Source organism: Nyctereutes procyonoides, unplaced genomic scaffold (assembly GCF_905146905.1).
Source record: "Nyctereutes procyonoides isolate TBG_1078 unplaced genomic scaffold, NYPRO_anot_genome, whole genome shotgun sequence".
Classification (NCBI taxonomy): domain Eukaryota; kingdom Metazoa; phylum Chordata; class Mammalia; order Carnivora; family Canidae; genus Nyctereutes; species Nyctereutes procyonoides.
This window is the reverse complement of record NW_026575125.1, coordinates 43,047,984-43,063,904: the sequence shown is the minus strand read 5'-3', so window position 1 is coordinate 43,063,904 and position 15,921 is coordinate 43,047,984. Positions and strand designations below refer to the sequence as shown.

The following is a 15,921-nucleotide window of genomic DNA, read 5'->3' as shown; positions in this document are numbered from 1 at the left end:
TGCATGCTCTCTCTCAAATAAATACATCTTTAAAAAAATAAATAAAATAGAATAAAAATCTGTATAAACTATAAATGTACATAAATCATATTTTTAAATAGTGTGATTTTAAGCCTCATAGGGAAAATTTTGAATTTTTTTTAAGATTTTATTTATTTATTCATGAGAGACACAGAGAGAGAGAGGCAGAGGCACAGGCAGAGGGAGAAGCAGGCTCCATGCAGGAAGCCTGATGTGGGACTTGATTCCGGGACCCGGGAATCATGCCTTGAGCCAAAGGCATCAGATGCTCAACCACTGAGCCACCCAGGCATCCCAAATTTTGAATTTTTTTAAAGTATACGTATTCATGATTTCTTTATCATCATTATTTTTTAAGTATCCTCTACACCCAACATGGGGTTTGAACTCACAACCCTGAGATCAAGAGTCAGATGCCCTACCAGCTGAGCCGTCCGGGTACCCCAAATTTTGTGGGGTGTTGTTTTTTAATTAATTTTATTTAAATTCAATTTGCCAACATATAAATTTTGTGTTTTGAGAAAGGAGTTTGGTAATCCATATTAACCTCTAGTTGTTAGTATATATGAAGAAGAGATAGTAGACAGGAAGTGAGGTAGATATTTTGGAGCAAAGGGGGCTTTATTTCTAGGTATTATTTATCTGCGCATGCCTTATCCAACTCCCAAGTGAATAATACCATCTCTATGGGACTAGAGGTTAGGGTAAATCACACTGTAGGGCTCTTCTACACCCTAACAGTTTTTCTTTAGTGAAAACCTCCTAAGTATCAAATTTCCTTTATGAAGTAAGAACCTTGCCCTACTTATATCAGAGTTATTATAATGTGAAGCAAAGCATTAGGGTCACATCATTTATTTACTCTGTTCATCTACATCATGAACAATTAGTATATGATCTGATCACAGTAAGTGATCAGAAGTTTAGAGAATTGGAATCAGTACAATAGACCAATCTAACAGAGCAGAACAATCCTGAAAGAGCTAAGAATTACCACTATTTTTGAATTGATTAAGCTAAGAAATCAGTAAACTATTAGTCTTTTATCTAGTTCATGATAAATAATATTTGGTGGTTACACAAAACTCACAAATTAGCTAAGAAATAAAATATCTGTCTGCTATCCAATTCCCACTTAATATTACCAGTAGAAATAATCAGCCCCAAATAAAATCCACAGGTGAAAGTGAACTCAGTAAAGTTTAGATTTATAAAATGTGCCCCAAGAAAGCTGGATTGGGAAAAATAACTGCCACAAAAGAAAACTTATTCTGGCAGAGCTCTAATCAGCAAATTTGATATAGATAAAAATCTGATCAATGTATCAAATCTTTCTTGCCAAATTTATATATAAAAAAACATTTAGCACCTCCATGAAAATCATTTTAATAAAATAAAAAATGAAAATCATTAGAAAATGTTTATCTGTGCTGAGAGAAAACCAATCAAGGAAATTAAATTGGCCTAATGATGTTTGCTCCAGAAAATATTCCCTTAATGACAATTCATCAGTGTTAGTAAAACTCTGATTAAAATATGTATGATGATGAACAAAGAACAAACCAGGGTTGGAATGACAATGTCAAACTATCCACAAGGTCAAAACAGCAAAATCAAAATGGACCCCTTCTTCAAATTTAACAGCTATAAAAAGCATAACATACTTGTTGGCCTAATCTTCGTACTCTCCCCAGGATGTACTAAGCAGCCTCCCAGCAAGGTACTATGAGCATCTCCCAGAAACTAAGAGTGTAGAGGTCGTCATTAACAAGAGCTGAGCATTGTTTGCTTTTGAAGGTTGTGAAGGACACCCTTCATTTCAGCTATGCATTATGGGAAAGGAGAGTTCACACTTAGAACCCAAGTTCTAATTTGCTGGTCTTCTTCAGCTACAAGGGGTACTGCTCCTTCCCAATTTCTCAGGTTAAACAACACATACTCAGAATGATTCAGAAGTGAGAATAGGGACTGACTCAACATAGGAAGCTACTTGAGACACCATTGGGAGAGGCAGCTTGCTCTAACCTTTTCGGATTGGCCATTACCACTGGGCACAATTTTGCTGGACCGAGATTTCTTAGTCTCAGGTTTGGAGCTTCGGGATGGTAGTGGCAGTGGCATCTCACAGGTTTGGCAGTATCTATCCAAGATAGAGCTGCAATCAGAAAGGGACTCTTTAAAAAAACACCATTCACCAGAAACATCGCATAATTAATACCCAATCTCTCTATAGCATATCTAGAAGTAAACATACTTTGAGTTAGGCAGGTCTATCTTTAAATCTTAGTTCTATCACAATTAACCTTGGGCAAGTGATACACTCCCTGGGCTTCAGTTATCTCATCTATAAAATGGAGACAAGTATACCTACCTCTGTAGGGTAGGTATACTGTTCAAATTAAATAAGATATTCTATTTAAAAAGCCTAGCACAATGCTTGCCATCCTCTGTGGGCACTGGAACTGTGGCCCACCTCCTAGTTTAGACCTGGAAACATTGGGAACAAGTCACATGAGTATTTTGCATTTAAAAAGATCAAGACTATCACAGATCATATAGTATGGAAGCCAACTGGAAGGGTTAATATTCTTTAAAAGGCACAGGGTCCTGGCACAGCAATTATAATGATGCTACAGAGAAGACGCAAGAATGCACTGCGCGCACACACACACACACTAATGCATGATAGGCCAGAGTATTCAAAGACTGCATTCAATCAGAAGAAACTGTAATCCAGTTCCAGAGACACCTGGTAGGAAAAAAATTCAAAAGATGAGATAACAATAGAAGGAACTAACTTACTGAAAATCACTCAACATAAAAATTTAACCGTTGTTACAGCCTTGGGGAGAGTCTTATCTTTGTTCCCTATCAGTAGGGTACCCCGTTCTACATTCCTTAAGGTTCTTTTTTTGTGAGTGTTCAATAGTTAGGATACACTTATGTGTCTCACAAGCAAATGCATTATTAGGAGGAACTGGTTTTTGGATTTATAAGAGACTCTTCCTACTCAGATGAAACTGCCCTTCCAACCTCACCCATATTCAATCTCCAAATTCAAATGCATTTGAAAAAGAACAGGCTCTTCTATGAAAGACCCTAAAGGTAATGCAATAAGCTTAGCTTACCATTCTGTACCAGATATTTCAGGCAATGGAAAATACTAATGCAAATAAATCATGCATCTTATAAGTATTCACATGCACAGCTCTAACAGTAACATAAAAATGTGACAAACGATTTAATAAAGGTAACTACAAAGTACTACAAAAACACAATGGGAAGCCAATAATCTTGTTGGGGAAAGGAGTGGAAGAAGGCTCTATAGTGGAGGTTATATATGATCTAGACTTAAATGACAAAGAGGTTTCCAAATAGACTGGGGAGCATTCCTGGAAAAGAAAGCCTTAGCCCAGGCAGAGGCTTGAACATCAGGCTTGAACACGTCGAGCATGGCAGGTGCAGGGACACCCCAGTTGCCTGGAGTATGGAGTATAAAGAATATATTGGGGAGGAGTTAGAAAGGGGCTGAATGCTAGGCTGGGGCCAGGCTGTTCAGAAGGGGAAGCGGAGAAGACTGCAGCTTGAGGGGTTTTAAAAAGGAGAAAAGCTGATTTAGGTTTTGCTTTGGATGAAGAAGTATTGCACATTTTGTCAGGAAAAGTCAACATATGTGCCTTCACACTTTATTATCAGTTGGGTCCTCACAAAAAAAAAAAAAAAAACAGAGGATACACAGTACCAATATAATTCTTTCCATTTTAGAGGCCTTAATGTGTTAAGTGACTTACTACACAGGACAAATGATTAAGCAGCAGAGATCATCCAGCTCTTTCCAGGGTTCTTTCTAAAACACCATTACGTTTCTCCAAGCATACTCAAAAGCACTCCAAAACCATCTATGATCCAAAGTGAAAGGCTGTAATGTGGTAGTGGAAGGAGACAGAATGAGTAGATTTTTTAGGAAACAACTGGATTTCTACACAGGACAACTTAGCATCTTTGAGCCTTAATTTCTTCATTTGCAATAGAGGAATACCACCATTTACTTGCAGAAGCATTGTATGGCTCAAAAGCAAATTTGTATGGGCAAAACCAAACCCATGGTAGGCCCTCAAAATAAGAGGTCCGTCTTACTTTCCTTCTTCTCCCCTAAATACCTCTTTTCCATCTCATCTCTCAAAACTCAGCCAAGCAACAATAAAGCTAAATGGGGTCTACCCACCCTTAACTACATGGTACGAAAACCACTTACTCTCCTGTTATTATTCACACCTCATACAATGTTTTATGGATGACAAAAGACTCGTGTTCTGAAACTTTTACCTTTCAAGGGGAAAGAAAAAATAGAGTGGACTCAACAGGCTAAAAAAACATTCATCTGATGATATCACAGGTAACTAAACCTCAGAGAGAATAAGGTTTTTCATATGATATTCATACACCACCTTCTTTATCCTAAACACTAATCACTTGCTTTGGGGGACACACAAAGTGACTTAAGGAACTAATTTCTCTGCCATTGGGAAGGGAGAGGCGATTGACACCACTAAAAACAAGCTTTCATTAAGGGACATTCAACAGAACATCTCAAATTCTACCACCTACAGAATGGAGCCGTACTTGGACGAGAAAATTAAAATCCTTTCCACCTTCCAGACTTTCCATCTTCCCTACATACACACGATTAAGTGCTAGAGACCCCACTGAGCATCCCAGGGCTGGTGCTAAAAACACAAACAAGGGCAAGTTGGCTTGTTTAGAAGCCCAGTTGCTTAGCCTCCAAAACCATCATAGATCAAGACAGTGTACAGGAAACAACAGCAACTTCATTTTACATATAAAAGCAGGTTACAGGCAGCATGACACAGGGGAGAGAATGTAGCATAGTGTCCACAAAACCAGCGCTGGGCTGGAAAGGATGCCTAGGATCTAGCTCTGACTTTGCCCCTAGTTGACTGGATGATTCTAGGCAAATCCCTTTTCCCTCTCTAGGTCTTGTTTCCCTACCTAAGAAAATGAGGCAATGGGACCAGAGCCCTAGCTCCGGAAACCACCGTCAACAGACCAGCAATATTAGCATCACCTGGAAGCCTGCTAGCAATTTAAAATCCTAGGACCCCCCCCCAAAAAATAAAAATAAATAAAATAAAATAAAATCCTAGGACCCCAGCTAGACTTACCAAATCTGAAAAGTGCAAGTTAACAATATCCCCAGGTGATTTGTAGGCACTTCAAAGTTTAAGAAGCACTGTTCTAGGGTCCTTCGACCTCCAACATTCTAGGATCCTAAGTGGACCAAAGCACAGAGCAGTGGGAAAGCCAGAGCTGCAGCAGTTGGAGTAGGGTATAGAAGAGAGCCAGTGCAGATAAAGGGGATAACAAAGGAAAGAGCACCCGTTTCCATCCTCCTTCATATCCTCCATCCAACCTGTAATTCCAAAGACATCCTGCAAGTAAGCACTCTCTGACTTTAATACGTCCCGTGGATGAACTTGATCCTCCACACTTCCACTTGTGAAAAGACGTTTTTTAAATGTACTCTGATTCAGGCACGTGTACTGGTCGCTCTAAAAGGTAGGACCCAGTCTCCTTTCTTTTGCCATCTCACCCTCTAAAACACACTCCCTGCCCAACTTCGTACAAACTGCTGACATCAGAACAAAACAAAGGTTTCATGGGCAGGAGATGCCGATGCCGTGCTCGCCGGCGAGAGAAGAGTATGTTAACATGGGGCTGGAATGGTGCTCAAGCATCAACCCGCGTGCAACAGGGCCGGACATTCGAGCGGGCAGTGTAAGCCCAAAGGCGCCTACCTCACATCAAGATTGAGGACAGAACAGGAAAGATCATGGACGCTCTGCACTCCTAGACCAGGAGAGGCCCGGAAAATGAACGGAGCTCCGTGTTGTAGTGACCCGTGTCCTCCTCAAACCGGCCTGTGCTCGCTCCAATCTGCCGAACAGCGAGTTTTGAAAATTACAGCCTCAGAAGGAAGTGCAGTGGTGATTGGCCAGCAGGGGCCAATCAGCGTGCACAGTTGGGGCGCGTGCTCCCCTAAGGAAGGAGGGGCGGGGCTGGGTGTTTTTAAATTGAACTCCGCGGCTAATAGACTTCTCATTGGGGCGTGGTTTCGAGTACAATTGGTTGAACCCGCTGGACTAACCAGCTGAGCACTGGGTCAATTTAAAGAGGTGTTTTCATTTAAATAATCCTGCTGGAAGATGGTGCGGGAGAGTGGCTGCATAATGCAGATTCAGACCAATTAAAATATTTATATTAATAACCCTTTGTAGAGTCAAATGTTAACTACTGCTGGCTTCACACATCGCCTTGTGAGGGAAACAGGGCAGAAATTATTGCCCCTATTTTATGGTTAAGCACCCATAAGTGCAGTAGACCTAATAATAGCATCAATTTACCACTAGCTCTGTGCTAACTGCTATAAATTTTTATTGTTTAAATTCCTGTCCAAAAAGATAGGTACTTTTGCTAGTGCTGCTTTACAGATAACAAAATAGTAGCTTGCTAACTGCCTGATACCACAAACCTGCATTGTGGCAAAGCAGGTATTACAACTCAGATATTCTCATTCATTTCACTCACTCACTCACTCACTCACTCACTCACCAGTTATTGAGTACCTGCTTTCTTCCAGGAGCTAGAAAAACTATATATGAGTAACTGACAAAAGACTTTAAGAATCAATAGCCTTGCCCTGTCCTCTGAAGATGTTAAGAGTAAATGAAGATACCGAGCATAAAATCTAGGACTTGCTAGATATACAGCAGCTACTCTACCACTAAACTACTTTCCTGCCTTTATTATCAGATCATTCTTCCTTTAGGATCTCACAGCTTCTACATTAAAGGTGAAATATTCAGGGGCACCTGGGTGGCTCAGTCGGTTAAGCCTCTGCCTTCAGTTCAGGTCATGATCTCAGGGTCCTAGGATGGAGTCTCAAGTCAGGCTCCCTGCTTAGCAGGGAGTCTGCCTCTCCCCCCTGCTCGCTCTCTCTCTCTCTCTCTCTCTCTCTCTTTCTCTCTCTCTCATAAATAAAATCTTTAAAAAAAAGCTGGAATTTTCACATGATCCCAGGCCTTCTCTTTTTAATCTCCCTAGGTTTTCTCATCCAGATCCACAACTTTATTTTTTTAAAGATGTTACTTACTTACTTACTTACTTACTTACTTATTTATTTATTTATTTATTTATTTATTTATTTATTCATGAGAGACAGAGAAAGCCAGAGACATAGGCAGAGAGAGGAGAAACAGGCTCCATGCAGGAGCCCGACGTGGGACCTGATCCCACAACTCCGGGATCACATCCTGAGCCAAAGGCAGATGCTCAACCACTGAGCCACCCAGGTGTCCTAAGATCCACAACTTCAAATATCATCTAAAAACTGACCCTGAACTCCAGATTCATAAATCCAACTGACTACTACACATATCCACTTGGATGTCTGATAGACAACCTCAAACTCAACATTTTCACAATGCTAACCAAACCTGATCCTTTTTCCAATATCTTCCATTTCCAAAATTTGTACCACATCAAGCCTGTTAAGCCAGAAACTTGGGTATCATCCTTGACTCAAACTCTCTTCTATCACCTTACCTTCCCATATCCTATCCTTCAGCAAGACCTTTGATTCCACCTTAAAACCATACCTTACATCCATCCATTTCTCTCCACCTCCACTGCCACCACAGTCTCTCATTTGGACCATTGTCAAGAACCTCCAAGCTGCTCTCCCCCTTTCCAATCTTGATCTCTAATGTGAATACAATACAAGATCAATCTTTTTTAAAAAGAAAAATTAGGGGGATCCCTGGGTGGCGCAGTGGTTTGGCGCCTGCCTTTGGCCCAGGGCGCGATCCTGGAGACCCGGGATCGAGTCCCACATTGGGCTCCCGGTGCATGGAGCCTGCTTCTCCCTCTGCCTGTGTCTCTGCCTCTCTCTCTCTCTCTCTCTGTGACTATCATAAATAAATAAAAAAATTTTAAAAAAAAGAAAAATTAGGGATGCCTCGGTGGCTCAGCAGTTGAGTGCCTGCCTTCCGCCCAAGGCATGATCCTGGAGTCCGGAGATCAAGTCCCACATCAGGCTCCCTGCATGGAGCCTGCTTCTCTCTCTGCCTATGTCTCTGCCTCTCTCTGTGTGTCCCTCATGAATAAATAAATAAAATCTTAAAAAAGAAAAATTATATCATCTCTCTCATGCTTTAGTGGTTTCCCACAGAACTTAATATCCATACTCCTTACTCTGATCTACAAGGTCCTGCCTACATCATTAACCTCTTCTCACGCCACTCTTTCTTGTTCACTACATTCCAGCCATAATGGTCTTCTTTCAAAGCTTTGAATATAATAAAACTCTTCTCCTCAGGATCTTTGTACATGCTATTTCCACTGCCTGGAACATTCTTCCCTCTATTCTTTAAATTACTTGTTTTTTTTTCCTGATGCTTCAAGTCTCAAATGCCCCCTCTTCAGAGGCCTGCCCTGACCATGTTATCTAATGTAGGATTCTCCTCCCGTTCCTTTATACTCTATCTCAGCCCCTTACATTTATTTTAGAGTAATTATTGCTATTTGTAATTTTTTAACCTATGTTTTCACTCAAGAATGCAAGGTCCTTACCTAAAGAGTATTACACTAAGTGAAGTAAGTCCTACAGAGAACAACAAATACCATATGATTTCAATTATATATGGAATCTAAAAAATATAACAAATGAAAAATATATGTATAACAAATGAACAAACAAAAAACAAACAGAAACAGACTCATAAATAAAGAGAATGAATTGGTAGTTGTGTGAGGGGAGATAGATAAAGGGAATTAAGGAGTAAAAACTTCCAGCTATAAGATAAATAAGTCATGAGGATGAAAAGTACAGCATAGAGAATATAGCCAATAATATTCTAATAACTTTGTATGGTGACAGATGGTAACTACACTTATTATGGTGAGCATTTTGTGATGTATGTAATTGTCGAATCATATACCTAAAACTAATATATGTCAACTATATCTTAATTACAATTTTTAAATTCTAAAAATTAAAATGTACAATAAAAAATAAAACAAAAAGAATACAAGGCCCATAACTATAAGGACCATATCAATTGTGCTCTATCTCCAGTTATTAGCATTAACAATAGTTCATATTTAACAATTGCTTATTCTATGTCTGATGCTGTTCTGAGACTCACAATAATAAAATGAGGTGTTAATATTCCCATTTTGTGGAAGAGAAACTTGGAGTACAGAGAAGTTTAGTAACTTGCCCAAGATTACACAGCTAGCAAGTTATTGGACTGGGATTTAAATCCAAGCAATCTGATTCCAGAAACAGACACATAATCATTACCCTATACTTGCCTCTTTGACAAATGATTAAAAATATTTGCTAACTAAGCAAATTAGTATCTTCTTTTGAGGGTAATCACTATGGACAAATGCCCCACTGGGATGCACTAAAAAAGAAATACATTATTAACCCAAGTCACTTTAAGTCTTCTTTATTTTCTTTAACGTTTATTATTCAAGTATAGTTGCATACAATGCTATCTTAGTTTCAGGTGTACAATATAGTGATTTGACAATTCTATACATTACACAATGATCACCATGATAACTGTAGTTACCATTTATCAATACACAACACAGTTATCATATTATTGACTATATTCCCTGTGCTGTACTTTTAATTTCCCTAACTTTTTTATTTTATTTTTTTTAATTTTTTTATTTATTTACGATAGTCACAGAGAAACAGAGAGAGAGAGAGAGAGGCAGAGACACAGGCAGATGGAGAAGCAGGCTCCATGCACCGGGAGCCCGACGTGGGACTCGATCCCGGGTCTCCAGGATAGCGCCCTGGGCCAAAGGCAGGCGCTAAACCGCTGCGCCACCCAGGGATCCCCCTAACTTTTTTATTTTAAAACTGGAAGTTTGTACCTTCACTTACTTCATCCATCCCCTCCTTCTGGCAACCACCAATTTATTCTCTTTATGAATCTGTTTCTATTTTTTGTTTGTTCATTTGTTTTGTTTTTGAGATTTATATATAAGTGAAATCATATGGTATGTGTCTTTGTCTGACTTATTTCACTTAGCATTACACCCTCTAGGTCCATTCATTTTGTCATAAATGCCAACAGCTTGTTCTTTTTTATGGCTGAGTAATATTCTGTTATATATACATATATGCTTCCATCTTGGTTATTGTATGTAATACTGCAATAAAAACAGGAGCACAAATATATCTCTTCAAATTAGTGTTTTCATTTACTTTGGGTAAATACCCAGTAGTGGAATTACTAGATAATATGATATTTCTATTTTTAATTTTTTGAGGAACCTCCATACTATTTTCCACAGTAGTTGCACCAATTTACATTCCCACAAATGGCACGAGGGTTCCCTTTTCTCCACATTCTTGCCAACACTTGTTTATTTTTTTGATACTAGCCATTTTGACCCATTGCCAAGTGAGATTTCATTGTGGTTTTGATTTTCTTTTCCCTGATAATCAGTGTTATTCAGCATCTCTTCATGTGTCTGTTGGCTATCTGTATGTCTTCATGGGAAAAATGTCTACTCAGGTCCTCTGCCCATTTTTTCATTAGATTATTTGTTTTTTTTTTGGTGTGGGGTTTCATAAGTTCTTTATATATTTTGGATTTTAACTATTTATCAAACATAACATTTGCAAATATATTCTCCCATTCAGTAGGTTGCCTTTTCATTTTGTTGATGAAAACAACAACTTCTTCTTTCATTGCGTATAACTTTTTCTATTTTGGTTCAATCCCAATAGTTCATTTTTGTTTTTGTTTCCCTTGCCTGAGAAACATAAATATGTTTCTAAGACTGATGCCCAAGATATTACTGCCTATGTTTTCTTTCAGGAATTTTACAGTTTCAGGTCTCACATATGGGTCTTTAATATACTTTGTTTTTGTATATGGTATAAGAGAAAGGGGTCCCATTTTTCCAATACTATTTATTGAAAAGACTGTCTTTTCCCCATTGTATATTCTTTCCTCCTTCATCATAGTTTAACTCACCATATAAACATGGGTTTATTTTCTGGGTTCTCTATCCCATTCCATTGATCTATGTGTCTATTTTTGTGCCAGTTCCATATTATTTTTATTACTACAGCTTTGTAGTATAGTTTGAAATCAGGGAGCATGATACCTCCAGCTTTGTTCTTTTTCCTTAAGATTGTTTTGGTTATTTGGGGTCTTTTGTGTTTCCATATAAATTTTAGGATTATTCTAGTTCTGTAAAAAATGCTGTTGGTATTTTGATAGGTATTGCATTGAATCTATAGATTGCTTGGGTTATTATGAACATTTTAACAATATTTTTTATTAAGGGAGAGAGCATTAGTACGGTTAGGGGCAGACAGAAAGAGAGAGAATCTCCAGCAGGCTCCACACTCAGTCTGGAGCTTGACGCAGGGCTCTGTCTCACCACCCTGAAATCATGACCTGAACTGAAATCAAGTTGGACACTTAACCAACTGAGCCACCCAGGCACCCTGGACATTTTAACAATATTAATTCTTCCAACCTATCATCATGATATATCTTTCCATTTGTTTGTGTTGTCTTCAATTTTTTATCAACGTTTTATAGTTTTCACAGTATAGGTCTTTTACCTTTTTGATTAAATTTATTCCTACATATTTTATTCTTTTTGGTATCATTGTAAATGGGATTGTTTTTCTTAATTTCCCTTTCTGCTACTCCATTATTAGTGTATAGAAATGCTACAGATTTCTGTATATTAATTTTGTGTCTGACAATCTTACTGATATATTAGTTCTAATAGTTTTCTGGTGGAATATTTAGAGTTTTCTATATATAGTATCAAGTCATCTGCAAATAATGACAGTTTTAGTTCTTTACCAACTTGAGTGACTTATATTTCTTTTCCTTATCTGATTTCTATAGCTAAGACTTCCAGTACTAAGGTAAATAAAGGACTGTAGGCCTTTCTTTAGTCAAGAGAAGAGAAGTTCTATCCATCAAAATAACAGCAATATAAAAATTACAAAAGAGCCCATTTCATTTTTCCTATTTCCTCCCAGATTTTCACAAAAACAAAAAGTTATTGAGCAAAAGATATAAATTTCCCAAAATTTTTTTTTGTTGTTGTATGTCTTTTTTTTTTTTTTAATTTTCTTTATTTACTTATGATAGTCACAGAGAGAGAGAGAGAGAGGCAGAGACACAGGCAGAGGGAGAAGCAGGCTCCATGCACCGGGAGCCCGATGTGGGATTCGATCCCGGGTCTCCAGGATCGCGCCCTGGGCCAAAGGCAGGCGCCAAACCGCTGCGCCACCCAGGGATCCCAAATTTCCCAAAATTTTTAAATTTGTTTTTCTCTCAACCTTCATGGCTCCAGTTGACTTAACCTCTCCTTTGTGTTGCAATTAGAGAGAATACTGAGAAAATAGGAAATAGAAAATAGGAAATAGTCTATCACTTTCCAATATTTCCCTCCTCCCAGGCAGACTACATTCTCATAAACTCTTCTTTCTCCTTCCCCCGATAGAAAAGATCTGCTATTATCTACTTCACTTTTATTTTTTTTCTACTTCACTTTTACATGAAAATATATTCCAGATGGATCCAAGATTTAATTGTGAAAATGAAACCATGGAAATACTATACAAAATATAAAAGAATACTTTTATAATCTTGCAGATGGAAAAACTTTTCTAAACAGAACAAAAATATTAAAGATAGCAAAAGCTTCGGTAAATTTTAATAGCTAAAAATTGAAAATGTGTTTAGCAAAACAAATAAAAAACAAAAACAAGATTAAAAACCTAAAAACAAACTGGCAAAAATCATTGGCAATACAAATGACAAAAGACTAATTTCTAAAAGATACAAAGACAACTTCATAATCAACAAGAAAAAGATGAACCATGCATCAAAAATGCTGTCAAGAAATGAACACTTAGAGGGATCCCTGGGTGGCGCAACTGTTTGGAGCCTGCCTTTGGCCCAGGGCGTGATCCTGGAGACCCGGGATCGAATCCCACGTCGGGCTCCAGTGCATGGAGCCTGCTTCTCCCTCTGCCTATGTCTCTGCCTCTCTCTCTCTCTGTGTGTGACTATCATAAATAAATTTTAAAAAAAGAAATGAACACTTAGAAATAAAAACGATCGATAAAAATGAAAATATGCTCAATTTTACAAAAAAAATAAATACAAATTAAAATAGCAATGCCTTGTTTTTGTTTAAAACATCAACAAAGGCTTAATAGCTTAACAATAACTGCTATTGAAAAAGGAATGGGTATAACAAGCACTTTATTCACTGTCAGCAGCAGTAAAAACTGCCATAATCTTTGGGAGGTTTATTTGAAAATACTTATAGAATTTTAAATGTTTGAACCCTTTTACCCAGAGATTGTACTTATTCCAAGAAATAAGGATGAAATTTTCCCAAATTTGAGAGAGACATAAACCTACATATTCAAGAAGCTAAACAAACCCCAAACAGGATAATGTTTATCCAAACAGGATAAACCCAAGGAAATTCAAAGAAAAACACATCATAAATTCCTGAAAACTAAAAGACAAAGAAAAGAGCCTTGAAAGCAGCAAGAGAGAAATGACACCTTTTTAATTGGACAAAATGTTTTTGAATGATGATGGATTTCTCAACAGAAACCATGTAGGCCAGAGGAGATGACACAATATTTTTCAAGTACTACAACACAAAAGCTGTAAACTCAGAATGCTATATCCAAGAAAAATAGCTTTCAGGAGTGAAGGGCAAATCAAGTCATTCTCAGAGGCTTACCTTAAAAGAACAGAAAGTTCACAAAACAGAAGAAATAGTAATAGGAAGAGTCTTGTAACATTAGGGAGAAAGAACAGTAGAAGGAGCAAAACTAAAGGTGGACATAATAGGCTCTCCTTCTGATGCTCTCTTCTCAGTATGTTTGAGAGCTATGGCAAAAATTATAACACTGCTTAATGGGTTCTCATTGTATGTGAAGGAAATGTTTAAAATAATATAGATGGAGGATGGTAGAAGAACACAGTTTCTACACCTCCTTCCATACCTCCTTACTGACTAGTAAAATGTCAATCCAAAAGATTGTGAATATTGTGCATATATCATTTAATACCTCAAACTTGCACTAAAAACACTATAGATACATCAAAATGGAATTCAAAAGAGTGTTCAAGTAACTGACTGGAAGGCAGGTAAAAGAAAACATATAAATGAGAAACAGAGTAAATAATCTGAAAACAAAAAATAAAATGGTGGACTTAAACCCTAACAGATCTGGGCACTTGGGTGGCTCAATGGGTGAGTGTCTGCCTTTGGCTCAAGCCGTGATTCTAGGGTCCTGGGATCGAGTCCCACATCGGGCTCCCCATGGTAGGAGCTTGCTTCTACCTCTGCCTATATCTCTGCCTCTCTGTGTGTGTCTCATGAATAAATAAATAAAATCTTAATAAGTACATAGTCAATTAATAAAACCTAACAGATAAATTATTATGTTAAGTGTAAATTGTTTAAGTAGAGGAATTCAAAGAGATTGGCAGTGGATTTGAAAAAAAAACACATGACCCTATTCAGGTCCTATGCCCATATTTTAATTGAATTATTTGGGGGGGGGTATATTGAGTTGTTTGAGATCTTTATATATTTTAGAAATTAACCCCATCAGTCATATCATTTCCAAATATCTTCTTCCATTCAGCAGGTTGTCTTTTCACTTTGTTGATGGTTTCCTTTACTATACAAAACCTTTTTATTCTGGTGCAGTTCCATTCGTTTATTTTTGCTTTGGCTTTCCCTTGCCTTAGGAACAGATCCAAGAAACTGCTGCTTAGACTGATGTGCAAGGGCTCACTGCCTGTTTTTTTTATTTTTTAGGAGTTTTATAGTTTCTGGTCTTACATTTAAGTCTTTAATCCATTTCATTTTTATATTTGGTGTAAAAAGGTAGTCCCATTTCATTCTTTTGCAGGTAGCTGTTCAGTTTTGCCAATACCATCTATTAAAAAGACTTTTTCTCTTCTCCATCACAAGTTCTCACCTCCTTTGTCATAGACTAGTTGACCACATAAGTATGGGTTTATTTTTTCTCTACTTTGTTCCATTGATCTATGCATCTGTTTTTGTGCCAGTACCATACTGCTTTAATTACTATAGCTTTGTAGCATAGTTTAAAATCAGGGAGTGTGATGTCTTCAGCTTTATTCTTCTTTCTCAAGATTACATTGGCTATTTGGGGTCTTTTGTGGTTCCATACAGATGGCCAACTGACTTATGAAAAGATGCTCAACATCACTAATCATTAGGCAAATGCAAATAAAACCATAATGAGCTATCACCTCACATGTGTCAGAATGGCTAGTATCAAAAAAAAATACGAAATAACAAGTGTTGGCAAGAATGTGGAGAAAGGGGAACCCTCCTGTGCCATTTGTGGGAATGTAAATTGGTGCAACCACTGTAGAAAATAGTATGGAGGTTCCTCAAAAAATTAAAAATAAGAATACTATATGATTCAGCAATTCCACTTCTGGATATTTATCCAAAGAAAACAAAAACACTAAATTTAAAAGATATATGCACCATTACGTTCACTGCAGCATATTTACAATAGCCAAGATATGAAAGCAGCCTAAAGTGTCCATCAACAAATGAGTGAATAAAGAAAATGTGGTATAGATAGATTTTAGTGAAATATTACCCGACCATGAAAAAGAATAAAATCTTGCTATTTGTGACAACATGGATGAGCCAAAAGTGTATTATGTTAAGTGAAATAAGTCAGAGAAAGACAAATATCACTTGATTTCATGGAATCTAAAAAAAACAAAGCATATCAATAAA

The 15,921-nt window shown here is 37.5% G+C and overlaps 1 protein-coding gene across 4 annotated transcripts in view; it reads right to left on the bottom strand.

The window, feature by feature from the left end:
• CCNB3 (cyclin B3) overlaps positions 1-5,967 on the bottom strand; it is a 75,022-nt gene extending 69,055 nt beyond the window's left edge. For all 4 annotated transcript variants that reach the window (XR_008666221.1, XR_008666220.1, XM_055338825.1 and 1 more), the window contains exons 1-2: positions 5,838-5,967; positions 2,047-2,176 (exon numbers count right to left, since the gene is read on the bottom strand). Coding sequence is in view for 2 of the 4 variants with exons in the window: in XM_055338825.1 (XP_055194800.1) it covers positions 2,047-2,142 (96 nt within the window). In the remaining 2 variants the exon portion in view is untranslated. The remainder of the gene's footprint in view (positions 1-2,046; positions 2,177-5,837) is intronic.
• Positions 5,968-15,921: the final 9,954 nt, after the last annotated feature.